The sequence below is a fragment of the Sceloporus occidentalis genome, unplaced genomic scaffold, assembly GCF_023333645.1.
Source record: "Sceloporus occidentalis isolate IW3139 unplaced genomic scaffold, rSceOcc1.0.p SCAF_2, whole genome shotgun sequence".
Classification (NCBI taxonomy): domain Eukaryota; kingdom Metazoa; phylum Chordata; class Lepidosauria; order Squamata; family Phrynosomatidae; genus Sceloporus; species Sceloporus occidentalis.
In genome coordinates, this window is record NW_028316982.1 from 96112893 (window position 1) to 96140320 (window position 27428).

At 39.5% G+C, this 27428-nt stretch overlaps 1 protein-coding gene across 5 annotated transcripts in view; it reads right to left on the minus strand.

Moving 5' to 3' along the window:
* The window catches only part of LOC149318735 (protocadherin-15-like), a 952040-nt gene that overhangs the window by 366427 nt on the left and 558185 nt on the right, over nucleotides 1-27428 (minus strand). For all 5 annotated transcript variants that reach the window (XM_089510367.1, XM_089510370.1, XM_089510366.1 and 2 more), the window contains one exon: nucleotides 4107-4267. In XM_089510367.1, the coding sequence (XP_089366493.1) occupies nucleotides 4107-4267 (161 nt within the window). The remainder of the gene's footprint in view (nucleotides 1-4106; nucleotides 4268-27428) is intronic.

The window sequence follows — 27428 nt, forward strand, 5'->3', positions numbered from 1 at the left end:
CCCTGACACAATAAAACAGTAGTTAAAAGAATAAAACAGCAAAACAACAAGATCCACCAAACCATTCATTATAAATCAGGGTAAAAGACAAAAGAGTTAACAAGAAAACAAACATAAGATGCATAATCAGATGGTGCTTCAGTTGACAGGGTAAACATTTAATATTGGGGGCCCACCTAGTTTTATTGAGAAGACCATTCCACATGGCGGGAGCTAGAAAAAAGAAGACCCTCTTCTGCGATACAGCCAAATAAAGCCCAGTAGGTTGTGGTACAGTAAGCATGCTTATCCCCAAAACTTAATGACTAGTCTATAGAAGAAGACTACTGGGAGACTACAGGACTAGTGGAAGGACACCCTGCCTATTCCTGCTTTAAACAAACAAGCAAGCTACCATTCTGCTAAGTCAACATGCACATAACTGGACTATGCTTTGTTCACTTATTGAGAAAATGACCAACAATTATCTCCAACTGTATTATGTCTTTGCCCCTACCCACTTTGCTTTGATGCTTAGCACTGCCCACTGCTAAAATATGGGTTCCCAAATATGAATTCAGCTCCTAGGATGAAGTAGTTGTCCCATTTCTTGTTATATTGCACCTCATGTTAATTTTCAGCAGAAAAGATCCTCTAGCCCTGACAGTTTTGTTTACTTTTGTTGTTCTTTTCCTGGAGCATTTTCTAATTCCATGTTGTTCTCTACTGTGTAGAACAACCAAACCTTTATATATTCCAAGTGGACAAGCTGGATAGATTTATATAGTAATATCATACTGGACAGTTACCACCTCAGTAATAGAGCACTAAACCAGATCTAATTATTTGCACTGAAGACAAAAGTGAGCTAGGCCAATGTCCTTACATGATTCAAGACAGCTTCCTATGTTACAACACCTTTTCTGATAATTCTTACAATTGAATGTGCTTCTTCTTCTTTTTTTCTTTCCTGGTTGCCTGTGCAGAATGAATTAAGTTTGCTCCATCACCCAAAGATATTTTCGATAATCACTCATAGTCAATTAAGACTCCACTAGAGTTTAAGTTTAAATGATTTTATTCTGTATACTTGGCCTTTTAATGCTTGTCATTTTTGTTGCCCATTCACTGAGTATGGAAATTGTTTTAGAAATCTTCACAGAATAATAAGTCGTCATTCGTGAAGCCATGGATCTTACCAGGGTCGATGAGAAATGGCACTGGGGCTGGGACCCTGATCCCAAAATTTAGCAAGAGACATTGTGGCTACTCTCTGAGCTTTTGCAATACCAACATTTGATTTGCAATATATTATTTGCTTTGTCACAATCTAGCTTGCTGAGGCACAGGCAATTCAGAGGTTCGGAACCTCAGGATTTCCTCACCCTGTCTCACCTTTCCTCACACATGGACTTTATTCAATATCCTTCACTTCAGATCACTTAAGAAAGCTAATAGCACTGTTCATAATCATTGGCCAACACTTCTTGTTCCTTCCATGCTGAGGACATCAATTTATTTTTATTATCTGCTCCTTATTCCTTCAACCATTTATTAGTCCATAAGCATAACCATCCTCTTACTTAGTGTGCTTTGGGGGGCATAAAATTACATGTTGACCAAAGAGTCCTTCCTTGTATGATTACTTAATTCTACTTTAGCTAATCCTGCCCAAAAGCTTCTTTAAATTTACAGAGAATGTTTGCTCTCTTTTCTTAGAATAAGAAGCTCAATCTGCTGAAATCAAACAGAAATGCAGTGATTCTCTCTTGAAATAAAAATGAACAGCGAGTAGCTTATAAATCTGTCTTTTAAAAACCTTCAATGAAGTTCTTTTAAGAATAAGTTAATAAAAGAGAGGACCATGTATTTGGCTGCTCAGTTCAAAAACTTAGATGCTTCAGGGCTTCACTGGATCAGATGCACTGAAGAATACGGTGTATGCCCTGGAGCCCCAAAACCTGAAGAAAAGGTAAAGAAATGAAGGAAGTGATTGGCAGCAGAAAGAAGCTTCAGGCTTGGCCAGAGGGGAGAAATCCTTTTGGCTTACACAACAGGCACTCTCCTTATTGTGTGTACATTCAAATCATAGGTATTTTTATGGAGAAGGAAACTGTGCTGACTAGCCTGTCAGATGATTACATCACCTGAATATATCTGTTCACTGACTAGAACATAACAACCTAGAAGTGGTACATTTTGAATTTCAATAGGTTTTTTTCCAGGAAGAGAGATGAGTTCACAAACATACCCAGCTGAAATGCTCACCAAAGTGTTATACAACTGAAGGTAATCTTTTGTGAATTGTGAAGGGGAGATAAGGCATTAAAATACACACCCTTGTTTGTCTGAATGAAGAGGACAATTACTGTTGAGTGTACAGAGATTCGTTTCTATAAAGATCGGGAAACAAGGTGTGCCATAGTTCTCAGCTAGACAGCGCCAGAGGTATAATGAACAAGGACAGCGCAGCTTGCTTGCGGGGAGGGAGGAATCACTCCACTTTCCAAATTCTAAATGGCAGCCTTTCCCAAATAAGACAACAGAATGGTGAAATTGACTGGGACAAACTGTCAGCAGCCTCTGGATTTATCTTTCAATTGCTAAGGGCAACTCTGGTTGAAAAAGGGCAAGTTGAAAAAGCACAACATTGCTGCAGAGAAATGCCTCCTACACATATTTCTTTTTAAAAGGTTACATAACATCTTGCAGCCAATCTGATAAACACATCTGTGTGAGTGTGCCTTCAACTCACCTGTCGACTTATGGTTGAACCCATGAATTTCACAGGCAAAGAATCCTCAGAGGTGGGTTTGTCAGTTTATTCCTTTGAAATATAGCCTACAGCACCTGGTATTCATTGGATTAAGGTGATTCTATTTTATGTAGGGTGTGTCAAGTACAGTCTACCAGCCAGCTTTTGTCTCCCAACAAGGCACTGACTATGTTTCCTCAAAAGACATCTAGAGGTAGCCGTGTTGGCAATATAGCAAATCCAATAACATCCAAACAATTATACCTTTATTGGGTCAACAAAAATGCACAATTACATGTTGCAAGCTTTCAAAATCACACTGGCGTCTTCATCAGGCAAATAGGAAAGAACAGGAGAGATAACTGCATTTTAGCCATCACAGGGGAATCCTAAAAGAGAGAGCCAGTGCACTGGGACCTTGCCATCTGATGTTATTAGATATGTTTCCTCAATTTTGTAGTAGAAATCAGAGAACAAAACTAGGAGGTTTATCAAACTCCAGGTGAACTGACACAGGGCTATCTTCAGTTTCAGGCTTCTAAAATGTTCTGGCCTACACTAAAAGGAAACAGTTGTACATGCTGTTAAGCATCTACATTGTTTATTGCTTCAACCCCATGCCCAGATTAGCATGTTCTAATCTTTACACCAGATGTTGGAATTATGCAGTTTTCTAGATGCTGTTGGATTGTAACAATAATGAGACATTAGATATTCTGAATGGAGCTACTGGGACTTGAAATACAATACAGAAGACTACCTGGCTCACATTTCTGTCTTAGATAGCTGTGAATTGCCTTTATGGATATCTAAATTAACAAAATAGAAATCACAAACATCTATGGAAACAAACTAATTTTCATTTATCATTTTATACTTAGGGATGGATAACAAAACAGAAAATGAATACATCAATGTGCATATAAAATCATATTTCTTTATGGAAAAAAAACAATTACTGTACTAAGTGCCACCTAAAGTAGACATTATGAATCAACTGCTGGACAATAAATACACACTTTATATAAAACCCATGGATTCAGTGTGTCTCTTCTAGTTGGGCTAGGCTATAGAATTTATTCTTATAAAATTATATCATTATAATCAACAAAGGATCTAAGAGCTATAAAATGTACTAGTAGCAGTTTTAGCTTTCAGATAATCTCCAGTGTTTGAAAACCATTATTAAGTTGTAGGCCTAAACAAATTTAGCTGTGCTCAATGGGATTTACTTCGCAATAAACAAATGTGATTAGGAGTACATGGCACATTTCCCACTGCTATTCATCATGTTGGCCTCAATTCTCTATTGAAACTGCATTTCAATATGAAAGAACTGAGATGAAGGGTAGGAAGAGAGAAACCGACTTACATCTCTGTCCAGAATTCGTCCAGTACTGTTGAGATAAAGCCTCTGGTTGATAGGATCTAAGATAACCCAGTAGTCTACATTATCCTTTAAAGTTAGTTCTATGGTGGGATCAAGTCCTCCTGCTGTACCTTTGATCAACATGCTGTCTACCAGGACAGTGCCTGAAAAAAATAATAATGAAGAGAGGTTTTATGTTATTTAAGTGCAATTCAGCTTTTCAAAAACAATTACAGTCTCACTGATATATTCAACAAATGCTACATCCTATATTCAATGTTGTGATTGTTATTTTTGTTGTTGTGCCTTGAAGTTGTTGTTGTGTGACTTAAGACAACCCTAAGGCAAATCTATCATGGGGTTTTCTAGGGTTGAAAGTGTGTGATTCATGCAAGGCCATGCACTGAGTTTCCAATTCTGAATGGAGAAATGAATCCTGATCTCCACAGTCCTAGTCCAGTGATCAAAACACTATACCACACTGGCTCAAATATTGAACACTGAGGTCTATTATCTAATTTTAATAGAAATAAATAGAAACAGCCACAAGACAATTTCATAAGACCTTTATATAGCAGTAATGGGTGAAAGGTGATACTGGGGTTCATGTGATCCCCATAGATATCCTTCTGGTCCTCAACACCTCCATACTCGTGATAGGTTCCCCTGGTCCAGGAATGGCGGTGGTTCCACCTGTCCTGAACGGGGTCACGCTCCCTGTGAAGGACTCCGTGCGCAGTCTGGGGGTGCTTCTTGATTCGTCCCTTCACCTGACTGCTCAGGTGAATGCGACGGTCAAGAGCACCTGTCACCAGCTTCGGCTTATTCGCCAGCTGCGCCCATACCTGGCCCAGAGGGACCTTGAAACTGTGGTACATGCTCTGGTAACCTCGAGACTGGATTTCTGCAATGCACTCTACATGGGGCAACCCTTATACCAAACCCGGAAGCTACAAATGGTGCAGAATATGGCAGCCAGGCTGGTCACTGGCACGTCCAGGGCCAGCCATATAACACCAGTATTAAAAGAGCTCCATTGGCTGCCCATTCGCTTCCGGGCACAATATAAGGTGTTGGTAATGACCTATAAAGCCCTAAATGGCTTGGGCCCAGGATACCTGAAGGACCGCCTCTCCCCATATATTCCGTCCCGCACCCTCAGAACATCTGGGCAGCAGCTACTCAGGGTACCCGGGGCCAGGCTAGTCTCCACCTCTAGGAAGACATTTTCCACCGCCGCCCCGGCCCTTTGGAATATGCTGCCCATGGAGCTCCGCTCGGCCACCTCCCTGGCCAAATTCAAAAAGGATTTAAAGACCTTCCTTTTTACAAGCGCATTCCCCGATTAAGAGCCCTATGTGCCTCCTTCCCTCCTCTCTAGCAAAGGGACCAGCTAACACGGGGCTTCTTGTTTTGTTTATGGTAATTTGTTTTAATACGGTGTCTTGTTTTTAATATGTATTGTATTTTTTGTAAATGTTGTACACCGCCCTGATCTGAGGAAGGGCGGTATAGAAATAAAATTTTTATTTATTATTTATTATTATTTACTCTCCAGATTGATCTTTCTCTGGCCACAAAACGTGGACAACAGCTGTGACTGGAAGCCTCCAGGTGCAACAAGTTGTGTATTAACTTGACTGCAATGACTCTTTGTACTGATATATATCAGTACAATACATATGTAGCAACATTAAAGCTTTTTATTTTATTTTATTTTAGGGCTTGTCTTCACTTGTCAGAATACTCCAGGCTGTCCCTAGAGCATTCTGTCTCCCAATTTCCCCCCCCCCCCCATTATCTGTGCTCTTTGTTCTGCAATAGCAGTGGCTGCCTTCCCACACAGTCCTTGTTTATCGCCCAGTGCCACCGCTGAAGTCATAATGAGATGCTCAGCCATGTTATCAACACTGGATGCCTCAGAAAGACTCATGTCTGTTGCAGTGGCAACAGGTAGATCACTATGTGGGAATGCACTGCACTTTGTTACTGAGAGAGAGGTAACTGGATGAATTTCATCTTTGGAAGGAAGAACGCACAGGAATCTGTCAGAAAACTTAATGTTTGCAGAACCAAGTTATTCTGTGTGTGTGTGCATATGCACAAGTAAGGTGGTCCCTCCATACAAACTACCATTGCTCTGGCCTCTGAGGGAGAAAATGGCAACCAGTATTTGAGTGACTTAATTCCTGCTGCCAGTGCCACCCCATTTACCCTATATATTGTATCTTCCTAGACTCTAAGCCTGAGGACAAGGAATTTCCAAATTAACAATTTGTAAACTGCTCTGGGAGCCTTTTTGGTTGAAGGGTGGGGTATAAATGCTCTAAACAACCAATAGAGTTTTTAATGGTGATTTCATTATTTTCACCCCACCTTTCCCCGCACATTGTCCAAGCACTTAGTATTTAGTCTATTTTACAGATTAATAGACTAAATACTAAGTGCTTGAACGATGTGGGCTTTTCTTTATGGCCTTTCTTTTTAAAACTGTTACAGAGTAAAATGATATAGGTATTGTGAATGTGAAACTGTCCTTTGACATTGAGGGCTCAAACAGATATGACATCATTAGAAATCGTCTATTGAAAGAAAAGCCCATGCATTTCTACCAGTAATATAATGCTTAGGAAAGGAACATTTATATCTAACATTTTAAACCTTCTCTCTCTCTCTCTCTGTCTTAGCCATAGACCTGACTCTCACATACTTATGAGAAATGGCTACATTTTTGGGGGAGGGGAAACTTTCTTCTCATACTATTTGTCAAACTGGGGTGCACTGTCATTAGGATATGGTTGAGGGGGAAGAGGTTAAACTTTTCCTTACTCATGCACTGTGATCCTAAGAGTACATATGTTCTAATGGGTTTCTAATCACAAATTTAATCTAGTCCTGTTTTCTGATAGTCTTATGCTGGATTATGACCTTTGGTGTGTTCTGATATAGTAAATTTCATTTTCATATTTCATTTCCCAAAAGAGTTAATTACCGGGGCACATATTATTATAATCCTACCTAATTATACATTTTTGAAGCAACACATTCAAGTGTTTTAATGGTACTTTTACGACATTTATGAACTTGGGAGTCGATATGTCAACTTTTAACAAAAATCCTTTTTAAAAAGATACCTTTTGCATTTCAACCTGCCTTTGTCCTTAGGTTAAAATGCCAACTTGATAACCTATTCACAAAACATCTGAAAGGATCAGATAAAATTTTGATGTTGCGTGGAATGACAGCCTATGTCCTCCACTGGAAGGATGCATATTTCCAAATGCGCAGTGTACATTCTTCCTAGCAAGACAGTTGAACTTTTGTTTGGCAACTGATTCCTAATTTCTAACAGGAATCCTTATTTGAACAGGGCATGTGGTGAAAATACAACTCTGCCTTTACCTATTGACTCATTTCCACGCAGGAAGTATAGGGCTGTTTAACCTTCTTCTCCCTTTCCTGCATAGACAGATACAGAAGCTTTGACAGCTCACTCCTGTGAAAGAGCGCTCAGGCTAAGATGAACAAGAAGCTCTGATGCCTCAGGGAGAGTGATGGCACCACACAAACAGATGAACACACAGTTTTAACAGTGCCTTTTGTTACTCTTCTCTTGAAAAACTGGGGCATTGCTTGCTGAGGTGATCCTATGGTTTGAAGGGCAAATTTTCTCCTTTGATTTTTTTAAAATTATAAGAGTTATAGTGTTATTGTGTAGAAGTGCCAGCTCATTCATGGACTATAAGAAAAAGAATATAAAAGAAAAGAACAAAGGAGGAGGAGAAAAGGAGACTTTTGGAATATGTTTTGGAATTATAAAGATTTTATTTTCTCAGATGCAGGGGGGAAATGTTGATGTTGGTGCTAGGGTTAGCAAGAAAATAGGTAGGTAAACATCTGCACATATCACTATCTATCTATCTATCTATCTATCTATCTGAAAAACCTTGAGAAGAGCAACAAATATTGCAGCTACCTGATACATTTGCACCATTTGGACGTGCCAGATAAATCCATAAGTCGGATAAGATGGGTAAGGTTTTGGAAAGATTATGTATGTGATTTTAATACTGTTTCAGCACCATTTAGGTTGTAACCTTACATACATTTGCTGAGGTGCAGGCTTCTTTGTTTTTAAGCTCAGTGAGAGTTGGTTACTTTTTCCTAAGTGAGCAAACATATTTAATCTTACAGGAATCTTTTAAAGGAGGTAATCAGTTACCACACAACGTGAAGTAAGAGTACAAAGTGAGACCCTAATGGATTACGCACTGATATCTGTCTCTCTCCCTCTGACCCTCTCTCTCAAACGAATAAAAAACCTGACAATTCAAAAATGCTTTGGTTCTTTCTATAAAAGTGTTCCATTCAGATTCAACTGCAGCAGCCTTTTTGATTGTAGTGCATACTAGTGAGTCTGAAGAAGTGAAGTCATCAAGGGGTCATGTCAAACAGCAGAGTGCTCATGGTTGCTCCCGTAATTTTATAAAGACATCAAAACCCAACAATGGCATGAGAAAGAACAGTGCCAGATAGTGCTGAAAGGAAAATCAGTTAGGATGTGCCTGTTTGTCTGTTTGTTTTGGCGGGATTGAGTCTCCAGAATGTCCAAAGGAAAGTAGATATTTAAATGCGTTTCAATAAAAAACAAACAACTATTAAACCTCTTAGAAATCCAGAACAGAGGAAAAGAGCAAAGCCAGCTACTGAAGGCAAAAAACAATACAGTGATCTTCACCTAATGTCTTAAGGATAAAAAAGAAAGCTGTATGGTACGTACCTAGGTTACTTTGCTATCTTCTTCAAAATATTTCTATGTGAAAGTGGTGGGTTTTGTTGCTGTTGTTTTTGTTGTTGTTTTGCCAGCCATAGAAGAACCCAGCTATTATGGTAGATTAATAGAGGAGTGATGAGCCTGTGTCAATGAACTGTTGTCCTAAACCATAAGACATGCTGGTAGGGACAGATGGGAAATGGAAGCCAACAAGATCCAAAGGCCCATAGGTTCCCTATCTCCGATTTAATACATAGATTTTTGCCCTTATCTTATGGAGTGACAGGAAAGCCTATGGCCTTATGTTTTATACAATAACATTTGACATCAAAAAGTTCAGCTATGAATCTATCAAGCTGTGGTTCAGCCAATCTCAACAGGGTTTTTTCTTTCATTATTGCACATAGAAGAGAAAAGAACAAATTAGCTTTCCATGTCACATTGCAACTCTGAACATCAAGTTCTTTCAGATCCAACTAAAAATCCCCCTAAAGCTTACGCAGACTGGTTTATCCTGAATGGCATAGTAAATTTTAGAAACCATATCCTTAAGCTTTGTAGTTTGTTCTCCATAGAAGGAAGGCAACATTTTTGTCTTCCTGTTTCCTTTTTCCTGAGTGGGAAATCATTTCTGAAATCACCATTACTTGGTTCTAGGCTATTTTAGCAAGTTAGTGTCATGTGGTGACTCTTCTAAGGAAATGCAATACTATAGATTTAGATACATACATATATTCCTAGAAGTAGGAAATATAATTTATACGATTTCAATGGCTATTTAAAAGAGAGCCAGTGTAGTGTAGTGGTCTGACTGTTGGATCACAACCTTGGGAGGTCAGGATCTGAACCCCCACTCAGCCATGTAAACCCACTTTATGACCCTACTCTCTCAACCTTACAGGAAGGCACTGACAAAATGATAAAATCCTGTGGTAGTGTTACTGTAAGCTAAATTCACTTGAAGGCATCTAACCACAAAAGAACTGTTTAAAATGTTCTTTTTTAAAACTGTAGTTCAAAAAAGATTTTTAAGCATGTTGTTGTTGTTGTTGTTGTGTGCCTTCAAGTTGTATCTGACTTATGCTGACCCTAAGGTGAACCTATCATGGGGTTTCTTGGCAAGATTTGTTCAGTAGAGGCCACTATCTTCTAAAGCTGAGATAAGCAGATTGGTCTAACTAGAGAATAGATGTGTTTGTACCTCACTTTCAGTCAGTAGTTCTGGATTATCAAGCCACAGTGTGAACAAGGAACATGCTTGTACTGCCAATTTATTTACTCCTTCATTTGGGAAAACAAACCAGGAGGGTCAGAACTGATGATGATGACTGAACCTGGGATAATGCTTTATTTTGTGCAAAGCAGCAAGGATTTCAAACCAGCTTTCACCGAAGAGTTGTTATTGGTTTAGGAATCCTTGCTTGTTTGGACAAAATAAAACATAATCTTAGGATTGAATATAATATGAAGCTTTCTCCTTCTGAGTCTATTTATTAACTAGTGCAAAAGGAGCAAATGGAACAGGCTGTGCGTATGAATGTCTAGTTTATTTGAATGGTAATTTAATAAGGCAGGATTCTTGCTTATTGTGAGCATAGTTTGTGCAATTCCTATGGCTGCTAGGAGAATTCAGTCCTGCAGGAATCATATTATGATGCAAAGCCAAGTTGATCTTGAATCAGTCTCTTTTCAGCATTTCTTAGATGTTGAAAGAGAAATGAAACATGCTGGACTGTTTAGATCCCTAGAGTTTATCCTTCAATCTCCGATGGTTGGTACTGAAACAAACACACTGTCCTAGACCATTATTGAAAAAGCAGGGGAAATGGGAGCTTGGCCTATTTCAACACCAGCTCCGTCCCTAGATTGACTGCTAAGATTTGAAAAGAGACAAAAACAGGCTTTTTAAAAAATGGTACTTCAGCACAATTAAAACAAAGAAAATATGATAGTTCCTCACTTCCCTGTGGGAAATATAGGCCTCTTCTGCATTCATAATTATCCAGAATTAAGGAAAAATTACAATTAAGGTAAATAAATCTATATCCTGGTATAATGCAGAACCCAAAGGTTCTTAAAGAACTCAAATGTGAAATTGCTGATTTTCTAACAAAAATATACAACTTATTCCTAAGATCAACTGATCTACCACAGGACTGAAAAGTGACCAATGAATATAACACTAATTTTTCCAAAGATATCTAGGGTCTGGCATACAAAAAATTACAGGACAGTTAGCTTAATACGTGTTCTGAGTAAGTTGCTTGAAAGCATTGTCAAAGATAAAATTATCAAGTGGATATAAGGACAAGACTTGCTCAAGTTGAGTCAACATGTCTTCTCTAAAGCTAAGTCTTGTTTCATGACTTCTTTGAGGGTGTCAGTAATGAGGAACGTGAGTGATTTGGTAGGCATTAAGTACTTGGACCTTCAAAAATGCATATATAGGTATTTGGCACTCATGGATACCTCTTCTCTGACAAAATGCAGTAAGCAACGCAGAACTGTCGAGTTAACAGAGAATGAGGCAGGATGTGGGAATAAACGGAGGCTTGTAAACAGTAGTGTCATTTCTCCTGGTTCTTATTGAGAGTGATGATTTGAAGCTTTATCATAAATTGTCTGGAGTTGGGGAAACCATGAGGGGTACAATAAATAACTCCAAAATATTAAGGTCACTAAAATAGGCTAGTGGTTTGGTTTGGTTTGTTTGACATCTGAAACACAACCCTTTGACTAACACACAGGCGCTTTACAGACCGCCCAAAAGGGCAGCCGGCCGGCGCCGGTGTTTACTGCGTCAGGGAACCGTAGCGGACAAACCACACGATTCCTGGACGCAGCAAAAAGAACCCGCAAAAAGCGGGTTCTCTTTGCTGTGCAGAAATGACGCTGCAAGGCGCCAATGGCACACTCGCAGAGTCATTTCTGCCACGCGACATGCGGACGCTAAGCATCTGCAACGTCAAAATGGTGGCACCCATGTAGAATGGGCACCGCCATTTTGTACATGCTCAGCACGTACTAGGGTTAGGGGCATCCAGAAAGGATGCTCCTTTCTAATCCTAGTACGTGCCAAGCATGTACTTTTTGGTGGTCTGGAACCCGCCACAGATACACATAAACGGCAGTGCGCAGATTCTAGTATGCAGACATACCTTCTAACAATCACTTCCTGGAAAGTCCATGTGAATATTTGTGTTATCTTGGGGCATTCCAGGAAATGCTATTGAGAGGTAAATCTGTCCAGAGAGCACCCTATTCTGATCTGAGCATGTATGAGGTGCTTTAAAAGTATATACAAGGTATCCGAACATTATCTTCATGATTTCAATTCTATATACAATTGAATTAGCAAACATTAGGTCCATACCATAGACTTCTTGTTTTCTTCTATAGGTAGAGGACAATTGTCTACAGAAGGCTCCATTATCTTCTCTGAGATTTCAGAAACTAAAAAAATCAGGATTTTCAAACTTCATACAAATCTTCCCCAGATAAAGGAGCCTTATTATGTATAGAGATCCACCTTCCACATGTAGAAAGCAATGAGACAAGGGTCAAACCTAGTATATTTCTCTCCTCTCTTCCTTCCCATGTGTAGAACTTATATGTGAAGAGAACAACTAAAGATAGCTATTCTCACAACAATCTGAATAAACCAATACAAAAGAGTGAGAAAACACATTCAGTGTAACATAAGAATACTCCTTGCATTGAAATATAATACTTGCACATGGTTTTCTCTCCACATAGAAAGGAACAGCACACACTGATACCTTGAGAAAGTCAGGGCAAGACATTTTCCCACTGCTTGGAAAGAGAGAACGGGGGCTGAGGCTTGTAATAGTGGACATTTTTTGTATTTGTCTGCAGCTCACTTAATTTGAAAGGGACAGAAAACCAACTCTTTAAAAAATGTGTCGGGATTGGTACCAAATTTGTGCCCTTTGTTTATTCTTTCCCTGGAAATATGTCACAGGCTAGCAGCCAGAAGTTTATGCACAAACACTAGACCATGGACCTTTTGTAGCACTGCTGTATAGAGTGAAGATATTTCAAATGATGATTTGGGTTTTTAAAGTGTATATGGGATGGAATATTTCTGGGAACACTAGACTACATTGGATAAGCACAGACTCTATGGCGGGGTCCTAATTTACTACCCACATTCCTTATCCTAGTAGGATGACAGAAATAAGAATGAAGTTCACTTAAAATCAGTTTTAATGGCAAATTTACTCAAACAATGACAAAAAGTGTTCCACACATCTTTGCATTGCCTCTAGGTATCCCCTAAAGCAACATTTCAAATGTTCCTTGTCAGTGCAACACCTGAAGAATTTCAATGAAACTAGTGGGAGAGAAACATTCTCCACATTACTGTTATGCACTTGATGGTGCTGAAGTGGCTTCAGAAGTGTCAATGATGAGTAAAAGTAATCACCAGTCCTTGACCCAAGCTTTGCTACTCAGTCCTGTGCCTGTAGGCAGGTGATGTCAAGCAATTCTATAAAAACAAGGGAAGCAACTTTTTGTTCTCTCTTGCCAAGCTTCAAATGCCATTTTATTTATTGCAGAACGTATCTCCAAGACAGCAGCAAGGACAAGGCTTGTAATGAGTCCTGTGTTGTAACAGCAGGAAAAATGGTTTATTAAGTTTGTCAGACCTCTAAATCAGAGATGGGAATCATACAGCCCTCCAGATGTTATTGGACTGTAAGCCCCAGCAGTACTAGTCACATAACCAATAGAGAGGAATTGAGGCAGTTGTAATTTAGCAGTATTTGGACAGCTTCATGATTACCATGCCTGTTTTTTAATTCATAAAGAAACATGGTGTGTAGTCTAGACTGAAATCTTGTGTGATGTTGTGGTTTATTAGACTAGGATTCTGCAGATCAGGGTTCAAATGTCTGCTCAGCCATGGAAATCCACTGGGTGGCTTAGGGCTAACCATAATGTCTCAGCCTTAGAGAAAGGCAATAGCAAACAGCCTCTGAACAAATCTTGCTGAGAATACTCCACGACATGTTCACTTTAGGGTAGCCACAAGTTAGAAACAACTTGTACGCACACAACAAGTCCATTGAATCAATTATTTTATAGTGAGTCAACATGTGGATAAATTCAATTAATGCAATGGCTCTACTCTAGTTTGGTTTAAAAATAGGATCAGGGTGATAAGTGAATTTGCTGACATTCAGCTGGGTTTCATTTGTAGATCTTACGTTTCAAAACTCTGCTAGATGTACTTCAGTTATCATCACTTTACTTTCAAAGAATGGTATAGAACGGAGGTGACAGAAGACTCCTTTATCTATATCATGCCTCCATTCAAAAGGGAAGCATAGTCAAAATGGCTCTGCAAAACCATATGCCCATAGTTTGATAAACTTCAAATGAGCTCTCACATTAGGGATGGGCAATGGGCAGTTTCATAGAACACAAAACTAATATGTTTCATCCCTCCCATCCCCAATAGTTTCAGAGTAAGTAACTATATTGTTCTACAGTTACAGAAGCTTTTGCAATTTTCCTCCATGAAATCATATTTGGCAGTGGCTGCTGTGAGTTAGATTTCATTGTCATCTAGAAATCTGCCATTTAGACAGGAGGAGTCTAGGAAAATGCCTTCTACCATCAAATGGTAAAAAATAACTAGACAAACCCTGTGGCATGGAAAGCCACACCATTCTGCTTACACTGCAGCTTCCCTGCTTGAAACCAGCTTTGCATAGAGTTGGGTAATTCTAAAATGTCTGGCTCTGAAGCATCTGTGAAAAGTGGTTTTCCAAGCTACTCCTCCCATAGTGACTTGGTTTCAAAGGCCACTTGGAACCAGTCACTGAAGAAATTGTCAGCTCTGTACAGTCTTCCTCTCTGGAAAGAGACACACAGTGTGGCTGCATCTTTTAGTGCATGTGCACACAGCAGATGGTCTGAATCTCCACCTAACATTCACTCCTGAGAGCACTCTTTTGCCTGCACAGCAAGTTAGTATTGCCCCAGTGTGTATGTGTGTGTGTGAAAAGTGACAATTCTGCAAGTGTTTGATGCCATAAGATCCTGGCCGTAGTTATTTGAATCTTACAGATTTATAAAACACTAAAATCAAACTAGCACCGTTAAAAATTATATGACATATTTAAATTACTATACACAAATATTTAAACATCCAGCAAACAAGAACTGGCTTTCCAAAATATGATCTGATGGCATTCCATTAAACTGACATGCTAATGATTTTTCTAACTTCATGTTAGCATAAGATTCCATTAAGACAGCAATCTAGATGATGTTGGATAGCACCTCCCAGAATTCTTTATTATTGGCTTGGACTTATAATTCAACACCATCTGGAGGCTGCATGATTTTCTGCATTAAGACCATAAAAACAAGCTCATTTTATCTACGCACTACTCTTTTGTTCTCTTGGCATTTAATCTCTTGGTGCTGATTGTCATCTCAATATTGATTTTGAACTCCCCATTTTTAAAATTAGAAAGAGAATCTTCATCACATTTATTTGAATGCAAGAGCTTTCAAAGTTATAATCTTCAGTCAGAAACAATACAGATACATAAATTCATTTATGACAATTTCTTTTTAGTTTCTTTGATAACATAATACTTTCCACAAGGTGTTGATATGGCAATAGAATCTAATTATCAGACACTTTAATTTTAGAAATTTAAGATATATAAATGGTGAGGAAATGCTGTCTGAACAGTAGTATATTCAACTATATCAGAAAGCACAGTATGGACAACTGCAAAGCTTTTTGGCACCACTTTGGCTCCCCATGGAGTGCTACCGTCTACAGTGGAGCTTTCACTCTATTTTTTCCCCTTAAAACCTTTTTAAAAATAAAATTCCTCCGGAAGTATGGATGGAGCATAATTTTGCCTAATGCTCTCCCAGGCTGCTCTAGGTCCAGAAAAAGTCTTTTTAAAACAATCAATCAATCAGACAGACAAACAATAGGCAAACCAGACCTTGACCTGGCTTGCTTTCTGGTTGAAAAAAAAAAGTTGTTTTTTCCTAGACCTAAAATAGCATTTTCTGGGTCATGGCAATCCCTTCCCCCAAAAAACAAAAAACAAACAAACAAAAAACAAACAAACAAAAAAACAAAAAAAATATCTAGGGTGTATGGGGAGAATTTCCTTTAAAAAACAACAACAATGTGTAGTGTTGCCAGGTTATCAAAATTTGGGTAGTGTTGCCAGGTTTTCAAAACAATAAGGAATTAGTTAAAATTCATGACATGCCGGTATAGCTGAAATTCATGACACCCAAAATGAATGACACATCAGGAAAGTCAAAATTTGTGACAATCAGGAAGAAGCAATTAACATGTTTGGATTCCAAATGAACGTATTGATTTTAATTCCAAATGAACGTATTGGTTTTAGTTATGTTAGCTATGTGTTTCTCATTAAAATTAATATTTTGCCCACACTCATAAATTATATGCATATTTCTGTCTTAAGGAAGGATCCACACTCAAAATTAAGAGACTTTTTTGTTTGTTTGTTCAATCTATATAAAGGGAAGGCTTTCCAGCCCTCACATAGTGGACAACCTTACAATAAGAGTCATTTGACAGTCCTATGAGAGACAAAATTTCCAACCCTCAAATAAAAGACATGTGTTACAATGAGAGACACTTGGCAATTCTAGCTCTGGGGCTCTCATGATGGCTTTTGGGAAATGCACCAGAAATCAGTAGTAGTAGATGAATTTGCAGTCAGGGCTTAGCAAGTATGCTACAGACCATATCGCACCGCTAAAAAACACATCTTACCACTGCCGAATTGAAGCTTCATTTGGGCTGTACCCTGGTGTTACCACATGGCTTTTATTGTCAAAACTGCCATATGGGTACAGCCCAGCTCCAATGCGGATCCTTGAACTCGGTTTAGTGGCCATTTTTCAAAGTCAGGAGCTTTGTATGCTTACTGTAGGCTCTAAAGAAGCTTGACTCCTCTATGTATGGAAGCTCTGCACTTGATTCAGAACACTCCTTTTCCAGCACTCTGGATTTAACAGAGAGCCCACACATGGAAGATTCCTTTTTAAAAAGTCACTTATGATATGGAGAGACTAACAGAAACAAGTGAGCGAGGAAGGAGCAACTAGGCACTTCCTCCTCCAATGTCCATTGTATGTTTACTGGATAATGTTCAATTAGGATCTTTTGTTTGTGCAACTATTAACTAGAATTCACTTATATTCCTGCTTAGGAGGATCGAGCCTTGAAGTGGTATGGCAGTGTGGGGTGTATAATGAACAAGCTTCAGTATCTATTGATTTTAGGTATCATTTTATTACTCAATCCAAATATCTCAAAAGTTCCTTGACCAAAGCTTGAATCAGGGCTAGACAAATCTGTCAGTTTCCTTCCTCTCCTATCTGAATTTTGTGAATGCTGAGAAATTCTGATAAATACCAAATTGAAACGAAAGTCTTGTGTACCCTTTACCTACATTACTTCCAATAATGTTTTGAAAGAGGGTCACAATAAATGCTGAAATTTCAATTTAATAATTCCTATTATGCATCTTTTGAGGGGGGGAAGTATATTTAATAAATGGATCCCATTTGCTCAATGTATTTATTTTTAATTCTGTTGAATATCTACAGTGTAAGTGATTTAGTACTCAATTTCTAGTGAAATGATCTATTAATAACTTGAAAATATCATGCCACTCTTGTAATTTCCTACTTTTCTTTCTTACCTGGTATTTTGTTTGGTTTTTGATAAAAGAACTTATAGAAATGAGAAAGAAATCAGTCCAGAATTATCACCATATCAACTTTAGATGGCATTTTCTGGAAACACTAATTTGGAACAGCAGCAATCAACAGGAAATTATTGTTTGGTTGCATCTTTCAAAAATTATTGAATTTAACTTTTCTGAAAATAGTACACTATTGAAAAACAGTTACAGTACTGAAAAAATTGAAATTTAAACAAAATATGATCCCCTTTGAAATAAGGCAAATCAAAAGAAATTGTTGGGAGACTACTGGTGAGTTGGCCACGAATTAAGAAATGTTATACAAAATAGAATCCAGGGAGATTATCACACTGGCAAAAAAGACAAGAACATAGTGGTATGCTCCTGTCACTATCACGCGATAGCACCTTGATTTCCACACAACGTCACGATTATCCCACGATTATCCTGTGAATAAAGAGGAATTCTAGTGCCACTGTTTATTCACAGGGATTTTCTGTGAATACAAAGTGCTGCTAGAATTCCTTTTTATTCATGGGATAATTGCGGGATAATTGTGATGTCATGTAACATCATCTGATAATCATTGCATTATCACACAATATTGATGGGAGCATGCTGCTATGCTCTTGTCTTTTTTTGCCGGTGTCACAATCTCCCAGGTCTTTCACAACTGATGAATAGTTCAGTTCAGTTAGGATACGTTGTGGGGAAAAATAACAGATTTGGAAAGGGGACTACAAACATACAACATTTTATAGTTAGTATTTTATGTGGCTTGTCAAAATAACCACAGCCTCCTCTTTGTTATTTCACTATGGAACTTCCTTTATAAAGATAATGTAGAATACAGTTAATGCTTCCCTACTTTTATTTCTGACTGCAATATCTGTTTGGAAAATCATGACTGATTTCCCTTCTCTCCCCCCCCCCCCTTTTATAAGTGAATATCTACAACTTGTGTTTCTTTGATTAGAAAAACCAACAATTGAAATTTAAACATTTATAACTATAATGAATACAAAGATCAAAATGAGCTCTTTCATGGATGTAAAAGCATGACTACAATAAGTGTGAATTAAATGTCACATTTGCTAGTTAATTTAGAGCATTCCTGTGGTGACCTTGTGCCCACTGTGCAGAAAGAAGGAACATGAAATATACTTAGATTAAAATGTTAAAAGACACTTCTCTGCGTGTCTGAAGGTGAACTAAATATTTTTTTTAAATTTATTAAATAGGCACCTAGGCAGAGAAGGGACAATTTAAAAGAGCACACTGTGGCAATACTTTTGAGGATAAACAAAAAGACACAGAAGTTTCTGTGCTAACTTTTGATATCACAAGGTACTTCATCAGTCAAAGATCAAACAATATGAAGGGGGAAAGGTGGAAGTAATGATGTTGGGCCATTGGAAGAGTGGTTTGCAGCCCTTCCTCATATCTGGGGTGTAGTCATTCGAGGCATATCAGTAACTCCTTATGTTCTGAGTACAGGGCCCAGAAAGGTCCCTATGAGCTGAGGGAGAGGATGGCTTTTGATATTACAAGAAGGCACGGATACCCTTGGAAGATTTGCTCAGGCAGTATCTCCAGATGAGGCTAGAAAGACACTGGCTTAAAAATCCTGGATAGTGATATCTGTTAGTAAGTAGTTTCAGCAACACTAGGCAAGATGAAGCTGTCTAGAAGCCATTTTCCTGCAAAGGATTGCTGTTTATTTATTTATTTATTTATTAATGAAGGGCTAATTACATTCCCTGGGGAAACACTAAGACAAGTTTGTAGACTGGTTTTGCATGGACTACCCTGAAGACATGTGAGCAAGGGTAGAGAACTTGGGAGAGGGATGAAATTATGTGCCTGTATTATTGCTCTTCCCTTGGAAACTGTACCTCCTACCTCATTGCTGAGGGTGGGAAAAATAGAGCTCACAAGCTGCATTCAGTCACCCAGAGCCCCCATGGTCCAACACTCTTTCCTTCTTGGTCAACTTCAAAAAGACATACACTCAAACAGAACTCCAAACAAAATAAGAATCTGAGCATGCATTATTTCTGTTACAATATTTCAGTTATGATCTTAAAAGGCTGCATAATTATAGAAGTGCTGTGAGTGGATGAAGTATGACTACCCTGAAGGAATACTGCACTTCCAGATTTACCACTATACTACGTTACTGCTCTATAACACCACAAGACAACAGGCAAAAATTATTTGACACTTTGATACTCATTCCCCTTCCCCTTAATGTTTTTGGAAATCATTTTTGGAAGATATAGAAACCTTTATTTTTAAAAGTGTGGTGTAGTGCTTTGAGCATTGGACTCTGAATGGAGAACAGGGTTCGAATCCCCACTGAGCCACAAAACCCACTGGGTGACCCTGGGCAAGTCACACTCTCTCAACCTCTGAGGAAAGCAATGACACACACTCCATGAAGACATCTGTCAAGAAAACCCTGTGATAGGGTCACCTTAGGGTCCCCATAAACCAGAATTGACTTGGAGGCACTCAGTAATAACAAAACAGACAATTCTGTGCTTTTCTGACTGTCCCAATAAAGGTAGTAATTCAATATGGACTTTTTTGGATTTCTGTTACTATCAGCCTGATTATTCCTGCATTTCTATGAATTCAGATAATTTGATAATGACAAAAATGTACAGCCATGTATGGACAAAGTATACAAGTACCTATGATTTCAAGGTGGCTACAAGGCAGATGGTAATCTGGTTGTGAAGGAAATCAGGAGGTCTATTAAACAACACAGGCAGGCTGAGCACAGCTCAAACTGAGGAGCCAAACTAGAGTTACGATTTGCTAGAATTATGTGGATCCTTACTGTTCGGTTGAGTAACACTCACCTTGTTAGCTAATGGTCATAAAGTTGGTCTTGTAACAGGATGACCCTCAGGGAGCAAGTGTTCTGAGTACTTCCTTGGAGCAAGGTCCATTAGTTGCATAGTTAATTTCTGTCCCACATTTAGAGTTTACCAAAAGTGGGAGCTGTTGATCTGGTATTTGCAGGGAAAGGGGGATAATCCTTTTCCTTTCACATGTGTGTGTGCATTTTATAGGAAGAGCACACTCTGGCACAATCAATTCAAGTTGTTAATCTCAATTCTGCTACGCAATCTCCAACTTCAATTTTAAAAAGAAAGTTGGATTGTTCCTAATGCCTCCTAGACTCATTCAAGCCATCAGTTTCACATGCCTCTAGGCTTTCTCACCAAATAAGCATCAGATAGTGTCACAATGGACATTATTGATCAGCTGTAAGCAGCTGTTTATGTGGCACGGACCATCATCTCGCAATCTTTGTTTGCCCTGAAGCACACAGATATTAGTCTTTTGTGTTGATAATAGCAGTGATGTGCACCTAATCTGACTGAAATCAGTGCTACTTTTTTCAGATTATATAGTTATGACTGAAAGGATACATTTTTCACAATTTAGAAAGACAGCTTTCTCTGTAAAAAAGCACATTTAGCTAAATAAGGGTAATTTCCCCCCAGTATAATGGCTAAAAATAGAGAGTGGGCATTATTCTCTCTTCCACATAGATTTGCAGTTGCACTGCATGTAGGCACAAGCAACTGGGCTCCTTGCTGATTGTAACAATCAAATAAACAAAAATTGTAAATAGAAATTATAAACCAATAAAATAACAGATGCCGAAGCTAAACCTAAATGTGGATCACAGGACATCAATCACTACGCAGCAAGCTTTCAGACTGTAATTAATATAATCACTTTCATTATGAGAAACTCAACTAAGAAAAAAAAGCACATTAATGCATTACCTCTTTAGCTCTAATATGGCCTATACTTTTATTTACACACTGTGATATTAATTAGAGAATTTAACTTTAATTCTGATTTGCCTTTTAATCTACCTCATTAGTGTGGCACTCTCCCCCTAGGAATTAATTTAACATCTATGGCACAGCAATGTTTGATGCATTATTTCGTAAGCTTCAATTCTCAACATTAAGTCTTCAATCCTATACACATTTATCTAGAAGTAAGACACTTACTTCTAAGTAGACAAGTAGAGTATTACACAGGACAAAATCCTTTTGGGCAGTTTCAAATCCATAACCTAGAATTACATACTTGTGAGTGTTTCTTATTTGTTATCCACTCCAAACTCAATTTACCCAGATGCAGCCACTGTGATAAATGAAGGTCTGCTCCCCTGTTGATCAGGAAGCAGATGGATGATGGTCCCAGCTCCCCTCCTCATACAAGTAATCCGTAGTGCAAGGGAGAACTGCAAAGGGGCACTGCTTCTGCCTGTTGCACTGGAGATCTATCATAGGAGAGGATAGGGGATGGGACTGTCAGTCAGCTGCTTCCCAATAGACAAGGGAACAGATCTCTATCTATCATAATGACTACTTCTTGGTAAATAGGGATTTGGGGGACAATGGTATTTGTGGTTGTTGTTAACTGCCCTTGAGTCAACTTCCACTCATGGTGACCCCATGGGTGAGATACCTCTAAGATTCCTTGCCCTCACCTGCTCTACTCAGACCCTGTAGGCTTGAGCCTGTGGGGTCACCATGAGTGGAGGCTGACTCAAGGGCAGTTAACAACAACCACAAATACCATTGTTAATCCTGCCCCAGTCCCCCAAATCCTGAGAGGCTGCAGAAAGAACAAAATGTGTGCATGCATGCAAACACATGCGCCTTCAAGAAGCCCATCAACGTATGAGGAGCCCGTGAATTTCATAGGATTTTCTTTTCTGCATTAGCTCCCCAGGAGAATTTGGAGGGCTGCATCCTCCACTGAACCCGCAAAAATAAAATAAAATAAAAATAAAAATATAAAAATAAAATATAATCACCAAACCACTTTTTTGTTCTTTACATGCCCTCTAGGAGACATAGGTGTATTTTCACCATGTTCTGGGGCCTTCCTAGTCCCCTATAGAGCATTTTAAGGCATTTAGGGGAACTTTCTCTTTCTCCTCCTCTTCTTCTTTGTTTTGACGCCAAGGGAATGCAAGGTGATCTCCTAATGTGGTGAATATGCTTCCCATACCTCTTAGAACAGTGATCCCCAACCCTTTTCCAGCTTCCACCCCCTTTCATTTTGATCGATTACCCTAGCACCCTGCCCCCCCCCCTCCCGGTATGCATATTTCTTGATATTAGGTCTACTGTTCTACTACAAATTTAAAACAACCAATCTTGGTCACTGCTCCCTTTGCATCTGGTCACCCTGGGAGTAGCAACTGAGCAAGCTGGATGAACAACAACCAACAACTCTCACCTATGCCACCCCTCCAGCAAAGGCCAGTGCAGGCAAAAGGCCTCTTGATTGCTGCTCAGCCAGCTGCTTGGTTGCTGCTCCCAACAGACCTATACAAAGGGAGATGCTTCTCCCTGGTGAGGAAGGACTCTCAATCCTTCTTCATTGGCGTGGAGGTGGGCACAGCCAGTATGTGTGTAGGAGGTTTACTGAGGCCACATGTCCTGGACTGGAGACTGGCGTGGGTGGGGAAAGGGGGAGATTTTAACAACATAAGCCACTCTAAGGTGAAGGAGAGAATCAACCCGGATGCTCCTCCCTCTTCTTTGCCAGAGACATGTCTTCCCCACAAAAGACGTTATCAGACAAGGGAAATTGGAAGTATAGTCCAATGGCAATCTGAACACAATCATGGGGTTTAACATTATTGCATGATAGACTACCACATGCAGTTTTGGGCAATGGGAAGTCAGTCCGAACGCAATCATGGGGTTTCACGTTATTGCGTGAGAGGTGATCACATGCAATTTCGGGCACTGTCAAGCTACTTTCTGGCAATGGGAAGTCAGTTCGTACGCAATTTGAATTCACATAAATTTGCTGAACTAGCAAATTCATGTGAATACGTTCTGGCCTCACTTTCTTTTCATTCGAAATTAAGAGAAATTCCTCCCATATGATACTCCAAAGCTTCAAGTGTCCACTACCCCCACACACATACACAAGCCCTGCTTCTTCTGTTACCTATTCTCTCACCCTGTCCTATGAAAGAAAACAGGAGCAGCAGAGCAGATCCAACCTGCAATTCAACTACCAGCAAAGCTCACAAAGCTTAAGCAGGGTCCCAATTTTTAAAGTTTCTTTTTGCCACCACTTCTTCCCCATTACCACGTGCTCTAACTCTTTGCTCTGGTCAGTCAGTCAGTCTGTCCCAAATGGTGCCACTCTGAATGACAGAAGCAGCATCTTGCATCCAAGCTTTACAAGAGTTTCCCAGCTGCCACTGCCACCACCACAAGCAGCAAAAAATGCAGCTAAGGGAGTGAGTGGGCAGGCAAAGAGCAGGAGAAATCATCAGTGAAGCTGCCTTGTGATTTATTTATTTATTTATTTATTTATTTGCTTTATTAGAAAATCCACCAAGTTACATACATAACAAACAAAACAGGAGGAATTCCAAAACGTCCTCTCCCCCCCCCCCCCCCTCGCTGCATCTCTGCCAGCCGTTCCCTTTCAGAGGCTGCAGAAGGAGGAGACCAGCCATGTGAGGGAAAGCAGTGTGTGTGTGTCCCTTTAAGAAAAAGACTGCCTTAACTGCCCTGGCTCAGTGCTAGGGAATCTGTGTGGCACCAGAGCTCTCTGATACAAAAGGCTAAATGTCTCGTAAAACTATAGGTCCCAGAATTAACTAGCAGTGAGCCAGGGCAGTTAAAGTGGTCTGAAACTGGATTTATTTCTGCAGTATGTTTTGGACCTAAGATAAAGGGGGGGGGGGGAGTTGATCTTCTGCATCAAATAGTTTGAGAAGCAGTGGTTTAAAAGGTTTAAATGGATAAAAAGGACCCTCAACTAGCACCAAAAGGGTAAGAAGTATCAGGCAAGCTCCTATGGAGAAGCTATTCCAAAGTTATGGTGGCACCATGAAGAAAGCCTTCTCCTTCATATTCACCCACTTTCCTTGGCAGGGAAACAGAAAGCACAACGTTTGAAGAGGATCCTAAGGCTCTGGTAAGAAGTATCTTCAGGTTCAGGCAAGCTTGTGTATGTGTACCTTCAAGTCAATTGTTGACTAATGGAGGCCATGTGCATTTCAGATGGTTTTCTTAGGCAAGGAATACTCAGAGCCAGGTTTGTCAGTTCCTTCCTCTGAAATATAGCCTACAGTACCTGATATTCATTGGCAGTCTCCCATCCAAAATCAGCTTCCCAGATCAGACAGGAGGCTGGTGCCTTTAGGGTACTGCAAAGCCCTTAAATGCTTCAAAACTGAAACGAAGCATTTTACATTGGGTCTGTTGGTGTTTTAAAAAGAGCTGAAACATCACTGACTTAATATAATCAAAATGTCCAGTTCCAGTTAGTAACCTTGCAGCCCTTTGCAGATGAATGGCTGCATCTGCCCTGTTTATAACAGTTTCTCCAACTATAATGTATTTCAGTAGTTGGAGAAGTTATTTGTGATGTATTCAAGTCTTTTACTCCAAGGAGATTATCACACAGGAAATCTGCACCAAGATAGATGTGGGTTGTAACCATCTGGAACAGATCTTATCACACGGCCGGGAGCCCGGGCAATAGGCATGGATTTCCTGTTCAATTATCTCCCAAGCTTCAAGTCAAGACTCAAGTCTCCATCTTCAAGTATCAAGTGAGCATCAAGTCCTTGCTAGATATTTTCAAGTCAACTATCAAGTCATGTATCAAGTTTGGGGTCCAACAAAAAAGGTGTGGCGGTGGCGTGTGTGTTGTGTGTAGTTTCATTAACTAGAAAGAAGGCATACACAAAATTAGGTAAATATAAATAAATTATTATAGGCAATTTATTAAGATTGTATTTGAGAAAAATGAGGTCTATGCAGCAGCCTGTCCCTGCTGCATATCGGAGGAGCTTTCTAGGACCAGCATCCAAGGCTTGCTCCCATAGTGCAGGGTGCATTTCTTGGAGAGAAGCAGCAAATGCATTAAGCAAGGGGCTTGAGGCAGGGGTCTACAGGACACAAGGGCTTCCTGTAAAAAACATACAGTACTGCTCCTATTACCTGACCGGTAGGCAAAAAGCAGCGAGGTGGAAGTGTTGCTCAAAGGTGGAAAGCCATTTTCCATTCTGTAATGTTTCTGGATGAAATTAGGCCAGCAAGTTGGTCACTGAAATTATACAAGTTGTGTATCAAGTTGGTGTACCATTTATTGCAGAGTCAACTCCAAGCCAAGTAATTTAAATGACTTGAGTCTGAGTTAAATGAGCTGAGTCTCCATCACTGGAAATTATTGTAACATGCATAGCTGCAGCCATCTAAATGTGGTTGAAGGCAGTGTATCAGCCAAAACTGGTAAGAGGGAGCCAGAAGCCTCTGATGATATTATATGCCACTAATAACTAGTACACCCTCAGAATAATGCCAGGGTGAACTGAACATCCCTCCAATGCCATGCTTTCACCTGCCCCAGAATTCAAAGAACCTTTCTGGAAGACTACGATAGTTAATGGTATCAAAAGTCATACAGTTCAAGAGAATCACAATATTTTTTTTCTGTCTTCCATATGAAACCAAGGTAATTTGTGGTAACAAATTTACACTTGAAACCTGACTGAACGACTGAGAAAATCAGCTTTATCTAAGACTGCACTCTTAGATGAACGCTCTAAATAACACTCAAACGCCCAGAAGGAGAAACTACCAGTCAATAATACTTCAATTCTGTCTTGTTCATTCTTTTTTTTCTAATACATTACCACATCCAAACACCAGCTCAGAACGTCTATAGCTTGAACTGTGTTTACTGGAGAAAGCTGCTACACAAGCTTTCACCGTATCCAAGTGAGACTTCAATCCAATCCTCTAGTTAATTTCACCTGGAGAGATTCTAGGCTAATCTTAAACGGCACAGAGGTAGCAGAATGGACAATAATACCCTAAATGACTCCAAAGCATAACTTGTCATAACTAGAAGAATACCATGGTTGATAGTATCAGAAGTCATAGAGTTCAAGAGAATCACAAGCTCTTATCTCTCTTCCATAGGAAGCCAAGACAATTTGTGGTAGAAAAATTCACACTGGAAACCTGACTGAACTAGACTGAGAAAATCAGCTTTATCAAAGAGTGTCCTTAGATGAACACTCTAAATAACTGTACACATTCCTCAGCTATGAGAGCTTTGGAGCCTGTGATATAAAAGGATCACCTTTAGTGGTCAGAGAAACTAAGGTTTGAATCCCCACTTGGCTATGGAAACCCAGTGGGTGACCTTGAGCAAGTCACTCTCTCAGCCTCAGAGCAAGGCAAAGGCAAACTCCCTGTGAACAAATTCAGCCAAGCAAACCCCACAATGGGTTCACCTTAGGGTTGCCATAATAAAAAATGACTTGACAGCACACAATAAGAAAACACTCACACACCCTCTCACACATATATGAGGAAAACTCCTTTTTCCTACATAGCAACAGGAAACAACATTTGTGAACATTGGTCTATATCTAGACCCAAATATGACTAACATGTGCACTATGACTAGAGGAACATGGAACTCCAACATGTGCAAATGCAAACCCTCCCCAAAATCAGAGGAAGTAACAAGAGGCACCCTAAAACAGCCCAGCTCCTTCCAGTGAAGCCTCTGTGTGTTTGGTGGCCATAACATCCTGAATTAATTTGAGGGAAGAGGAGGGGAAAAGGCAGATGGAATGAAATATCCTGGAAGAGGGCATGGTTGGCGCACTGCAACATTTTACATAGTGGTCCACACTATCAACTATGTAAACTGTAAATTACTCTCACTTGGTTAACTAAAGACATAGGATAAATAATGAAGGTCCACGTA